The 13,424-nt window shown below is 42.3% G+C and overlaps 1 protein-coding gene across 1 annotated transcript; it reads right to left on the bottom strand.

The window, feature by feature from the left end:
* Positions 1 to 1,083: 1,083 nt before the first annotated feature.
* On the bottom strand, positions 1,084 to 13,115 carry LOC147748227 (keratin, type II cytoskeletal cochleal-like). The gene is made up of 9 exons (XM_086959151.1): positions 12,535 to 13,115; positions 10,440 to 10,660; positions 8,962 to 9,022; positions 7,505 to 7,600; positions 7,094 to 7,258; positions 4,334 to 4,459; positions 2,484 to 2,704; positions 1,469 to 1,503; positions 1,084 to 1,370 (listed from the first exon to the last, which is right to left on the bottom strand). The coding sequence occupies exons 1-9, from the start codon at positions 12,979 to 12,981 to the stop codon at positions 1,171 to 1,173; spliced, it is 1,572 nt and encodes a 523-aa protein (XP_086815277.1). The 5' UTR covers positions 12,982 to 13,115; the 3' UTR covers positions 1,084 to 1,170.
* Positions 13,116 to 13,424: the final 309 nt, after the last annotated feature.

Raw genomic sequence — 13,424 nt, 5'->3', positions numbered from 1 at the left:
CATGTGTATCCTCTTTAGTGAGTGTGACTATCATCAGCTCATCAGGCTGTAGAAGGTAGACACTGGTAGAAAGGCAGGCCTTCTTACTAGTCGGGTTTACTGATAGGGGCAAATGCATTATGAAAGGATTTTCTCCTGGAATTGTCACAGATCTGGGTTGAATCCATCATCGTTCTTTAGCTCACTGTGCTACCACAGTTCAGACCCAGCCATATGCCAATCAGTCTTGACCCTGTTCCTCATGGGAACAGTCCAGCCCGAACTGCCAAGCCAGGTCTTCCCTGGACCGGAAACAAGCATCCTGGGTCCGGTTTCGGGGTAACTCCCCTTATCAGCCAGGATAGCTTGAATCCATTATCAAAGTAAGCAAGGGAGCCACGTCGGGTATATACCCTGTGAACTTAGGGCGAACAAAGCAAACACAAGGAGATGATGTACTGAGCGCTGAAACTTTTCAGACACTCACCCTCAGTCACAGATCTGAGTTGATTCCATCATTGTACTTTAGCTCACTTCACCACCCCAGTTCAGACCCAGCCATATGCAAATCAGCCTTGACTCTGTTCCTCAAGCCAATTCATCACTCTCTCATTGACTTCCTTCAGAGTAATACACATTTTGCAGAGGCTAAGAATGATGAAAATGTTAAAGCGTTCTGCCAATTTGACTTAAAAAAGAGTCTCCTCTCCAAAACAGGTAGTTATCCACCCTGTTGCAACAGATACCTGCTTCCATCTCATGCACCCTACTCTTTGGGTAGCTATGCATAGGAGAGCTGTATAGCTGCAACTTTATCAAACTATGTTTCTCCTCTTCCACATCCCTTGAAACTCAGCACCTGAATTTCTGTCCACAGCACACTGACATCCTTCGAGGTTGGCTTTTTTGACAAGTGCAGAAACAAATAAATAAATAAATAGGATAAAGCAAACGTACATAAACATGCAAATGAGGAATTCTCATTTTCCAAGTTGGCTGGTATATTTGTTTCCAGTCCAAAGGTGTGACCTATTCGCACAATGATTTCCTTGGGAAGTAAATGTCTGTGAAAAGTATTTGAAAGAAAAATCTTACAAAAACATTCACTTACAAAAATCTTTATTAGCAGTTGATTTGCAGGTTTAGCTGGGAATGAAATGTTTACAGTATTGAGGCTTTTCTTTAATATTTTTAGTATCCAATGCTTTGTCTTGTTGAAGATGAGGTTTTTGAGATGATTGCAACTCCACTAGATTTTTGTCCTTTGTAAGCAGAATTTAATGCTTGGTCAAGAGTGAATCCAATCTCTTCTTTACCAGCATCGAATCCATATGAGGAACCACTGGCTTTTCCTGAAGACGCTCCTCCTCCAGAGCTGCCACTAACAACAGCTGAAAACGGAGAAATCACTATTAGCATGCTACATAAAACAACACCACAATTTGAATCTACTGCCCCATGTAAATAAAGACTTTTTAGGAGTACTTACATATTGTGCAGTTGCTGATGTCCCGTCCGTCCATCCTGTGGGGATAGAATACAAATAATTAGAGTTGGCAAAGTTCTGCACAAAAAACAGGATGACTAAGATGCAGAGTGAAGAAGGCCATTCCAGAAGCTGGAAGGTGACTTCTGCTCAGGAAAGCTAGCAATAACAGCTGTTCCGAAGTGCCTAGTAGTTAAAGATGCTCAAAAGAGTAAAACGTTACGCAGGAGCTTAAATTAGTGTGTCTGAACAGAGGTCAATTTCTGGGTGTGACACAAAGTCTAGCTACTGAAAGGTGCTCTGGAAATCTGATAAGAGAACACTCATAAGAAAGCCTTCTAGGCAAGGACTCTCTTTGCAATTGGAATTTGTAAATTTTGCTCAGGAATCATAGATTGTAAAAGACAATGAAGCCTCTGCCTTCCCCTACTCCTGCGGATCTAAACTAGGAAAAGCCGAAATGAAAACAGCTACCTACCCCTGCAATTGACCTTGAATATTGTAGTATTGAAGACATGCAGCATTACCAGCCAGTGAAGCCCACCCACCCCTTATCGCCATGAACTGCACTTATTGAAGGCATCCAAAATTTGTAGCATATGAAAGTCACCTCTGAAAACTTAATTGTGTGAAGACCCTTATATCTGTCTACCTTTTGAAGACCATCTAAGAAGAAATAGTTCTTTGTGTCATAACTGGCAGTGAAGCACGTTTCACAGAATTGTATGCTATAGGGCAGACTCTTTTTCTATTTTTTTTCTCTGTAGAGGATCATGCCCTAGAGAAACATCTAGTAGCTGACAAAACTACAGCTTATAGCCCGTATGGTTAATAATTTGTAAGCACCACACATCCAGCAATCTAAAGAAGGGAGTGATGTATGTATGTATGCCTTATAAGAGGCCCAACAAGTTAGCAATTCGAAAAATTCTGAAATTAGGCTAAGGTGATTTTCTCTGTTCAAGAGGAACGTGTTATCCTTAAGCGAGGGATTTATTATATATCATGGGAAACCCACCTGCTCTCTTCTCCTTCCAGCAGGGTTCTGTAGGTGGCGATCTCAATGTCCAAGGCTAATTTGACGTTCATCAGCTCTTGGTAGTCACGCAGTTGGAGTGCCAAGTCGTGTTTGGCCTTTTGTAAGGCAGCTTCCAGTTCTGCAAGTTTTGCCCTGGCATCTTGTAAAGCATTCTCTCCTCGGCTCTCCATCTCGTCAATTGATTCTTGTAAACCATGGCACTGCATGAAAAGCAAAAATATTGTGTGGTATTTTCAACTATCCTGCATTTGCCCAAGTGACTTAAATGTGTGATCAATTTATTATATGGGTAGTCAGCGTCCTGGAATTCCTTTCACACTTCCCTCGGCCTGCCCCCTTCCTTACCGACCTTTTAGACGGAGTTGAAAAAAACTTTGAAAACCACTTTTTGCAAAGGGCAATTTGGTTTTCAAGTTTTACTTTACATGATTATACTTAGTTTGTATCGAGTGGATCCACTCTTAGGGGGTCATTATGATGGCGGGCGGATCGCCCCCGCCCGGCCGGCGCTGGCGATCTGCCCGCCATCACAACACATTTTACCCCCTATATTATTATAGCAGGGGTTACTGTGGTGGACGGAAAGTCCGTATGCCGCTTTTCCGCCAGTCGGCAATCATCACGATCGCCAGCTGGGCGGGAAAAGCCCACAATATGGTGGCGGTGCCTTGCAGACACCGCCATCCATAATATGATGGTTGTGGTGGGTATGCCTTTCCATGGCGGAGACTCCGGCATGGAAAGGCATGCAGGAAATGACTTTGTGGGCCAGTTGCAGGCCCCTTTGGTGGGCTGTACTGTGGGGATACCTCTGGTACCACCTGACATTGCTATGCACAAGATGGCAGGAACTGCACGGTGCCTGCCACGTTTTGCATGGCAATACACAACTTGGGATTTTAACATTGCTTACAGTGCTGCAGCCAGCAGCACCGTCCGCAATGTTAATGTACCAGGATACGCCCGCCAGTGTGGCGGGCGCATCCTAATAGGGCGGGCGGGACTGGCGCACCTATAGCGGGCGGTCCCAGCTCCCTAATTGCATGGTGATTGTTGTAGTTTCTCTCTATTGTAAAATGCATTTGTATAACATTTTATCTGTATTCATAATATACTTGCTTATTACAGCAATCTATGACCCTCGTGCTAAGATCTGCTCTTTAAAAATATAAAATACATTCCTAGAAAAATTAATAAAAATGGATAAATAGCCCCGGTTATAGGAGATTTGATTTTGAAGAAAGGTCTTAGTAGAAGCAGATGAAATTAATGTAATTAAATGTTGCTATTCATTTCTCTAGCGAAGCCACTGGGTAACATCTTGCAAAAAAACAAAGGGGCATATTATCAAGGACGGCGTTAAAATTTCACACCAGAACATGGACTTCTATTGGAATTCTCCAGGGCATATTATCAAGCCCATTATCGCCGCTTTAGCAGTAGTTTTATGCCGCTAAACCGGCGATAAGTTTTAACGCTGTACTTGATAATATGCCCCAAAATGAGTATATCACTTGTTCATGCAATCATATGATTCTGGCTTTTCAGTGCTGTTTTTTAGTGGGTTAACTCACTTAATCATTCTTTCCCTCCCTATCTAGGTCTGATATTTCTACTCTGAGATACGCACGTGGGCATTTAAATGCTATACGCTAAACCTTAGATACTTCGTTTATGAATAATATCCCTTGTAGCCATTTCTTATTCTAACCTACACATTGTCCAAGCCTACAAGGGTTTATTGGGTCACCCATATCTTCTCATACTCATGAAGTGACACAATATTCAGCAACACCTGCGCTGAGCCGTGTAATGATTCTGTGCCTCACCTGTTTTTTCACGTTGTCAATCTCTGCCCGCAGTCTTTGAATGGCCCGGTTGAGGTCCGAGATCTCGCTCTTGGTGTTTTTCAGAATGTTGCCATGTTCACCAGCTTTGGACTCCAGTTCCCTGTACTGAGGGGTACAATAAAGAAGACACAAGTAATGTATAAATTCAACGTTTTGTGCAGCGTTTCCAATTGGAGAAACAAGGGAAGACTGGAGGTGTATATCCTTATATAGTACGCTCAACTAGAAGGAGTATACTAGTAATGTATTGGTACAGATAAAGAGAGATTTGTAGCTTTTCTTCCTGCACACATTTATGTCAGGGTTTACTCTTATGTACTTTTGGGAATAGAATTAAAATTGGCGTGTTCGGTTTGGTGCCATGTATGAAAGAAGTGCAGTAAGTGGAGATTTAAGGAATTTTGATTGCTTGCTTCCAAAAGCATTGATGCACTAGTTCATACCTTTTAGGGCCCTTTTCCATAGTTTCCACCACAGCTGAGGTACGGCGGAGACAGCCTCTTTTAGCTGTACTAAAGAAATGCCTCCATTGATTGAAACATTGTGAATGTAAGTGACATCAGCAAGTATTTATTGACACTGGTTACACTCATTTCAACTGATATTTATGCTTTTATGTCCTCTGGTTAAGTTAACATGACTGATGTGAACTGTGTGATAATATATGTAATATGGGTCAACATAAGAGAGAAGGGACCTGATGTTGCGTCAACACAGTGGACATATCACACATATTTTTGTCTAAATTAAAAGTCTATTTTGCTTCTTTTTCATGTACGGTAGTGTTTATGTACACAGCCATTATCTTATTTTTTGTTTAAAAAACACCTTCGAGGTTTGTCTTTAAAAAAGAAAAAATGTAATCCCCTCCCCCCCACCCCACCCCCGTAAAGGCACCGTAACATGGCAGAGAGGTCAACATCGATTGTGTTTAGGTCTGGCATTAGACACGATTTTGATTTAATAAAATTATATGTATAATACAGTTTTAGTTTTAGGGACTTTCAGCCAGCCTTCTCCACCCATTGATCCTTTATTGTGTCACACAAAGTTGTTCCCATTAGAGACTACTATGGTAATGTGTGTTTTTTTAGACCAAAAATGTTTTTTTAGCAAGTTCCCCAAAAATAATGTTTTGCAAAAAGATAACAATCACATTCAGACATATTGCCATTGTCAAAGCTTGTTGTAAAAAGTACACGTGCTGTTTCACATTTTCAGTGAAAAAAGGCCATTGAGCAAGCTTTAAACATTAAATTTAGGAAACTGGCATTAGGTAGAAAGGCAGAGGCAGGTGAGCTCTGTAATAGTAGCAACAGTGGTGGAGTGGAAGTCCAATCTTTGTTGGTGCATGAGATCTTGCCCGGGGACGTCCACATCTGAAAGCCTTAGGATAGAAAGAATGTTCCACCTGGTCCTACCCAGTTAAAAATTTCAAAATACTCCCTTCTGTGACACATGCTGTTTAACATGTGTGGTTAGCCATATGCTGACAAAATGCACATTTATGTTTCACCATACACTTAACCAAAGGGAGTCATCTATAGTTTCTAAAGTGGCTGGCTTAAGTTACAAGTAGGGTGGAGAGGAACTAGTCAAAGCTGAACTCAGAAAGAAAAGTGGGGCTATGACTGTTGGATCTGAAATTATTGAATTAATGATTAAAGATGAAGAAATTTATATTTCCTCTGTATGTATGTATATATGTATACGGTATTTCTATAGTACAAACCTAGATTAAAGGCAACTGAGCTCTGTACATGGTCTAAGACAAACATAAAGTCCACGCGCAATAGGAGAGAAAGATGGAATGTGGACAGTTAATGCATTGTGAGGTACTGTTCTTAAAAAGAGGTGTGTCTGCAAAACTTTCCCAAAGTGGAGCAGATTCGGTGTGGTCCTGATGAGTACAAGAATGTTGTTTCAGAACCCATGTCCATGGATGGAAAAGTTCTGCTGTCTTGTTTTATTTACAATTCTTACTCTGCAGTCTGATGGTGTCCTGGCTGTGAATGTGCAGAGAACCACCACAGATGGTGAGCAAGTCTGCAAGATAAGCAGGTGTGCTTTTCGTAAATAGCTGTCATTGGGACTTTGCCCATTATTTCTGCTAGATGCTCAGAGCCTTGGACATTGTTGAATGTCAGGCAGCGGGCCCGGGCCTGGGAAGCCACTATAGTAAGATTGGAGTATTCCAAGTGGTGCCCTTGTCTCTGTCTGCTCTGCGTCCACCGTTTTGCTTTTTGTAAAGCAGCCTCAACCGTCTGGAAAATGCACAATGATGTCCTAAAGGAGAACAAGACTCTCTAAAGATCTGCATTCCACGCTAGAAGTCTGTACCTTCCAGAGATGTGGACCTGTAGCCTCCGGAGCTCAAGACCAGTTAAAGAAGCCACTCTTCAAGTTCTTAGAAAGCCTATCTGTTATTATCTCGCCATTAAGATTAGGGCCCAGTCCTATTATTATTTTTTCATGGCTGTTTTAATATGGCAACCAATTTATTTTATTTAACTTTTTTCATTTCTTCATTCTATATTACGTTTCCATTCTAAATAGTTTTGCTGATATTCAAATATATTTGGTGTTGTGATGTCTTGCATGCAAACTATGCTGTAGACAGAACAGCCATTGACTTGGCAGTTGGCACATTCGAGTCCCAATTTTGCTGCAGGACTCTCACTGCATGCAAAGGGTGAATGAAGAGCGGGATGTAATGGGGCTGCCTCGTCTACTAAATACCTTGTTACTGTAGACCTCCTCGGCTTCAGTTTTGCTCTTCAGAGCTATGGCCTCGTACTGCGCTCTGACGTCAGCGATGAGGCTGTTAAGGTCCAATGATCGGTTGTTGTCCATGGACAGGATGACAGAAGTGTCTTGGACGCTTCCTTGCACTTCTGAAAGTTCCTGCGGAAGAAAGCGATAGTTTATTATTTATCCATTCTGTATGGCTCAAATTGAATAGGTCACTCGCAAGTCTGTCATAGTTTGCTTCTCCTCCCAATTGCCTAGAAGTCTAGTCAACGATGCTACATGTCAAATAGTTTGTTTTCTATCTCTGTAATGAATCAACAGTAAGCAAATCAGTTTTTATGTGCCTTGTGATTTGGTATAATAAAAGCTTGTCACAGTATAAAACATACAAATCCTCACCATCTCGTAGAGAGCACGCAAGAACTCGATCTCCTGTGTAAGAGCCTCCACCTTGGCCTCCAGTTCCACCTTATTCATGTAGGCCGCATCAACATCCTGCACAAGCAAAAGATACCCATCACAATTATGTTCTATACCCTAACCACAAAAAAGGAAATTAGTAAATGGTTAAGCGAAAGCTTAGACATTTCTATATTGTGTCAGATGTCAGTAGCCTATGAACCTGTGACGCCCAAGGCATCTAGAAATCACAAAACTAACCCCCTGCTTTGGTTGTACTCACCTTCCTTATGCCTACCAGCACTATACAAGCATTGGATATTCAGCATCCCTACACTTCATCCTTCATAAACTGGAGAACCATGAGGGGCACTTGTTTCAAGACTGTGGGCCTGATTCACAGAACTAACTTAAGACAAAATCCTAAACTTACTACCATTTTGGTATTCACAGAAGGCACTTACTAATTTCGGTATTCACAGGAGGCACTTACTCATTTCGGTATTCACAGAAGTTAACAACTCCTAACTTTAGAACTCCTTAAATGCCTTCTGTGAATAGCGAAAGTCTTATAAACAGGATTTTTCTCAGTTTAGGAGTAGTAAGGTTAGGACTCCTAACTTTAGGACTCCTAAAGGCCTTCTGTGAATACGGAAAGTCTTCAAAACAGGATTTTTCTCAGTTTAGGAGTCTTAAAGTTAGGAGTTCTAACTTTACTACTCCTAAACTGAGAAAAATCCTAACTTTAAAACTTTCGGTATTCACAGAAGACTCCTAACTTCTGTGAATACCAAAATGGTAGTAAGTTTAGGATTTTGTCTTAAGTTAGTTCTGTGAATCAGGCCCCCAGTGACGTAGCAATGGTGCCATGGCATTAATTCACACAAAATGGCCCCGTGATAGCTGTTTGAAATACTGCACTTACCTGGGTGATCGACCCACTCAGAATGCTGGGCTCCAGTGCCACTGCACCTGCTGTAGCACTGATTGCCATGCCACTGTCTAAACCACGGTCTGGCAGCTCTCAAACCTACTTTGACTGCTGTGGTGAGCGTTATTACCTTTTAATTCAGATAATACCTTGAATTTTCAGTCTAGTCTCTCGTTGGAAGGGGCTGCAGTAGTTTCATGGGGTATGGTACATGCTACTGGAAACAAAGTAATATATGTATAAAGGCCAGTGTGGGCCTCATTAGAATTGTGGCTTTACCCCCACTCTGCTGAAAATCGGAAAGTCAGTGAACCTGCCCAGATGTGCACCACATTCATGTACTGACTGAGTGTTTCAAGTCCCTGATACATATGACTTTATGGCCAGAAAATTCTACAACTGAAAGAAAACTATTTTTGAACATGAGCTTTTTCTAGTTACTTTCAGTCATTTCTAAGGAGATTGAGGGTTGTTTGTTAAGTCTTGTAGTTTATGTTTCAGTGTTTACTGTGGGTTCATAACTCACTTTCTTGAGGACCACAAAGTCATTCTCTGCCACGGTGCGCCTGTTGATTTCATCTTCATACCTGTTTTAGTTGAGAGAAAGTTAAGATAAATCAGTTTCTATCTTCCTTGTCGGCTACTATAGCACATTAAAAACACTTGATATGTTCTGCGTTTGTATTTCCACTAGCAACACCACGCTTGTGATAGCTGAAATATATATTTGTAATGTTTTGTTCACCAAGGTGTTTGCCTTAGGTGGTTTACAGGAAGTCGCATGGGAAATTCTTACAGTAGTGAGGGTAAATTTGCACGGAGAAAGCCAAAAGACCAGCACTACTACCCAAGGCCCATCTCCTTCCCAAGTTTTCTGTTTCAATCCTGTAGTTTCAATTCATTGTTTCTACTCTCTGTAATGCCACCTTTTTTTTCCAATGAGACTTACCCAATGTGACATCTGAAACAGACATATGTACAAATATGGTTTATTCTTTCTTTATTATTAAAATATGTTTTAAGTTAAGATGTGCCTTCATTTTATGCATGAGTCAGCAGCAGTGACATCAAAATAACCAGCAAGGTTGGGATTATCTGAGCTGTCATCCATGGCTCTTGTCTTTACCCTTCCTCTTTTGCAAATTCATAGCACATGTAGAGGATTATCATGAGGGCGCCATCATTCTGTTGGTACTGAATGTGCCTCTTTATGGTTATATGTAAACAGCAATCCACACTAACAGAGAACATTAACCATCAATGCGGTCCGGTTACTAAGCCTGTAGGCTTGGCGCAGACGTGGTGTTGGAAGTGGACTTCTTCTAGAGGGAATTGTATTATAAACGTGTAAAAATGCATGCAGTGCAAACTGGGAGACCATCGTGCATATGTGAATGTGTGGTGTTGTAAGCAAGAAACACACCCTGGCATAGGGTTGCCGAATGGCAACTCCTATAGTATTTCTAGAAGATAAGTAACACAGCTGTTACTGTTGCTGTAGTTAAGACCAATGCTGGCCATTCAATGGAGAAGCCATAGTCTTTAGCTAGAGTGACATTCCTAGTTTTCAGTTGCTGAAAATTATGTGAATGTTCTGAATTTAATCAGAGAAAGGAACATTTTTGGAACGTTAGGTATAATTCGGATATCTTAATGTAAACTGTAATATGACATTTTAGGAGTGTTCCTGAAATGCTGATATTTCAGTTTGTCTAACGTTTGAAAGTGTGCCTGAAATCTTTAAATATACCTCTTTCTGCTGCATGTTGTTTAAGAATGTGCTACAGGTGGATATTGGCCACTTTTGCCAATTAAAAGTCCATTGCAAAGTGAGCCTGAGCCTAGACACTCCCTCTTTGGACTGATCTGTAGCATAATCTGCCACCATGTGATTCAGCTTCCGGTGAGTGGATCTGACTCACATAGAAAAGACTTGGGAACAAATATTTTTCATGGTAAATGCTTGTCTGTGCGATATTTCATACTATACTTTTTATTTCTTACTTGTTCTTAAAATCATCCACCAGGTCTTTTGTATTCTTCAGGTCTCCCTCCAGGCGACCCTGGGCGTTGTTCAAGCCCTCCAGCTGCCGGCGCAGGTTGTTGATGTAGGCTTCGAAGAGGGGCTCAATGCTGCTTTTGCTGGATGCTCCTTTTCCGCCCTGTTGCTGCAGGAGGCTCCATTTTGTTTCCAGAACCTTGTTCTGTTGTTCGAGGAACCGAACCTGAAAGATGAAAATCAGACTGTATCAATAGTCCACCGTGAGCGGGTTATCTCTTATCTGCCACACAAAGAGTTGTCATCTAAGAACGCATTCTTTAGGGTGCACAGCATCTCAGGTCTGCCTGCCTCCTGAACCCACAAATGGGAGTATGGGATTTTTCGCGAAATTATCTTGTCAGCAGTTACAATGGGTCACTTTCCTGGCCATCACTGTATTCACACAGACACATCAATGTCGTTTGGAATTTTGTTATCTACATTCGCTCACTCAGTGTCACAAAACAGTCACAGATCTACAAAAGCAGAAACGAATTGCTTGACTGCAATCTCATGGATGCAATGCATAAGAACTGTCACTCCAGCCAGTCAGTGCAGCATCTCGGAAATATCACATCAATGAAATCAGTCTCTCAAGACTGTCACGTGGAACCTAAACTGCTGCACCAAGATTGCAGGAAATTCAGCTCAGACCAACAATTAAGGAGTTAAAATGTCAAAATATATCTATAGGTAGTAAAGCTGTCAAATCAAGCATAGTTGAGCTAAATTCAGATAAAGGGTACATGAAGTAAAACGGTCCCATGAACGATGCATGAAGTCGAACATAGACCAAAAAATTATGAAAAATAATAACGCATCCGGAAGTAAAACTGTTTATCCAAAGATATATAGGAATTAAAACTGTCTGTTCAAGGACAAAGGAAGTAAACTTAGGCCCTAGTTCACACGACCTAAAAATGTCACACCTAAAGATAAAGAATCAAAAACATAAACTAAGAATATCTAGCATCCATCACAAGGAAGAAAGAATTACAAATGTTTGGTAAACAGTAGGGTTTCACCAATAAACTGCTGCAACAAGGAGTGCTTCGCAGAATGGGCACAACAGTTAGTGCAGCATCACAAAACTACCAGAGCATGGAGTGCTGAAGAGCTGGACTGTGGAGAGAGAGAGTGTACCACCACTGAACTATCAAAACGCAGTGTGCATCAGACAATGGCCTCGATAACTCAATTCTACCTCTCAGTAACAGAAAGGAGTGCGCGGCTGATCTGCCACAACAATGAATGTGCAGCCAGAAAAATGGCACAGCCAGGAATATATTAACACTTACTTGACAAAGCAAGGGTGGCAGGATTAAAGGGCCACGACAACTAATTCACGACCTTCTCACTGCCCCAGCTGGATGTTAAACAACAGCCATATTCCCACACCACCAAACGTCCACACCAGAAAGGGAAGCTCTACACAACATCACAAGACTACATCAAAGAACTGCCACATGAAGAAGTGCAAGCATCTTGTACAGTCTACACACATGCGAATAATAGCCGCACCCCAAACATTCTCCCAAAAGGAATAGTAAGCGCTATATAAATATATTTTAAACATTCCCATCTTTAATTCAATAGTGAAGAGACAGTGTCAAACCTACGGAAGGAACATGGCAGTTTAGACTGTCTGTAAGGTATGGGTTTTATTTGTTTCAGTAATGCTTTCACTCAACCTCTCTAGGTGATCAATCAACTCACAAACCCCATTTCTTACTCTGAAAGAGGGCCAGGTTTCAAGATGCAAAAGAAATGGATTGCAGGTTACAAGTGTTACTCGCAGCCTAAAGCACTGCCTTTATAGTATCTAGCTTTAGAAGACACTATGCTTGCCAAATGCCCCCACTGGCGAGCCCCTTCAACAGGGAATCCACTGGGTAGATTAATAACAGCCATCATATCAGAACAGATCCAGTTATTTAACAACTACTACATTCCTCCGAACTGAACACCTGCTCTGTGCATGGATTACAATGAAAGTAAGTGATTAATCCTTTGCCACAGGGTTCATGGAAGAGGCTCACAGACACTTGTAAATCTCACCTTGTCGATGAAAGAGGCAAACTTGTTGTTGAGGGTCTTGATCTGCTCGCGCTCCTGCTTCTTCTGTTCGGGGGCGTTGTGGTCCCAATCCGGGATGTATGGTTTGAGCGCCTCCGGATTTACGACTACCTGTGTGATGCCAGCAGACGGAGCACCCCCAAAGTTTGCGCCGCTGGACATTCGGCTGGGACCACTCGAAACACCACTAAAACTTCTGGCACTAAAGGATTCTCCTGCACCGCCACCAAATCCACCGCTATTGAAAATACCGGTGGACATCTGTCGCCGCCCCCCGCTCCCGCCATAGAGAGATCTGCTGCTGTTGTTATTAGCCCCGCTGCTCTGAAACTGTAGACCCCCTCCCCGAGCCCCAGCCTGTGAGAAGGACATAGAGGCCGAATTAGACTTCACTGAGCCAGAATATGCGACTTTGCGTTGGAAACTCATGATGCCGGCTAGGAGGAGAACGGGCAAGGCTAGAGTGGGGAGAGAAGGAGTGCTAGAGTGGAGTTCGGCAGGAAGGAGACCCCTCTGACCAACGAGAGCAGAGGCCTCACCTTTTTATCCGCTCGAGGAGACTTCTTTTGTTACCTGATTCCCACGACAGGCACGGAGAGCCTGCGGGCAAAATAATCTGTCCGATCTCCCCCGAACACACCCGCGACACACTCAGTAAAATGCAAGAATGTGAAAAACCAGGACTGGTTCACAGCCTGCAATTACTTGAAAATGTGGCGGGGAACCTGTCCAGCCACCGAAGCTTTCATTGCCACTAGGATGCTCGGTAAACTGGTTGGATTGTGATTCTTTGGTACACCCGTGCACACAATAGGCAGCCCTGAAAGCAAACAGGTCTCTCGACCTGCGACATACTTCCAGTGAGCTGGAAC

This window comes from Lissotriton vulgaris, chromosome 1_1, assembly GCF_964263255.1.
Source record: "Lissotriton vulgaris chromosome 1_1, aLisVul1.2, whole genome shotgun sequence".
Lineage (NCBI taxonomy): Eukaryota > Metazoa > Chordata > Amphibia > Caudata > Salamandridae > Lissotriton > Lissotriton vulgaris.
The sequence above is the reverse complement of the archived record's forward strand: the minus strand, read 5'-3'. Positions and strand labels throughout refer to the sequence as shown.

Bases quoted from the DNA above. Each gene is read 5' to 3' on its own strand.
- LOC147748227 (XM_086959151.1), bottom strand. From the start codon at position 12,981: ATGAGTTTCCAACGCAAAGTCGCATATTCTGGCTCAGTGAAGTCTAAT. The intron at 10,661-12,534 runs GTGAGATTTACA...TTCATCTTTCAG, and splicing joins TTGCCTCTTTCATCGACAAG to GTTCGGTTCCTCGAACAACA. The intron at 1,504-2,483 runs GTGGGTTTCCCA...CTATCCCCACAG, and splicing joins CTGGAAGGAGAAGAGAGCAG to GATGGACGGACGGGACATCA.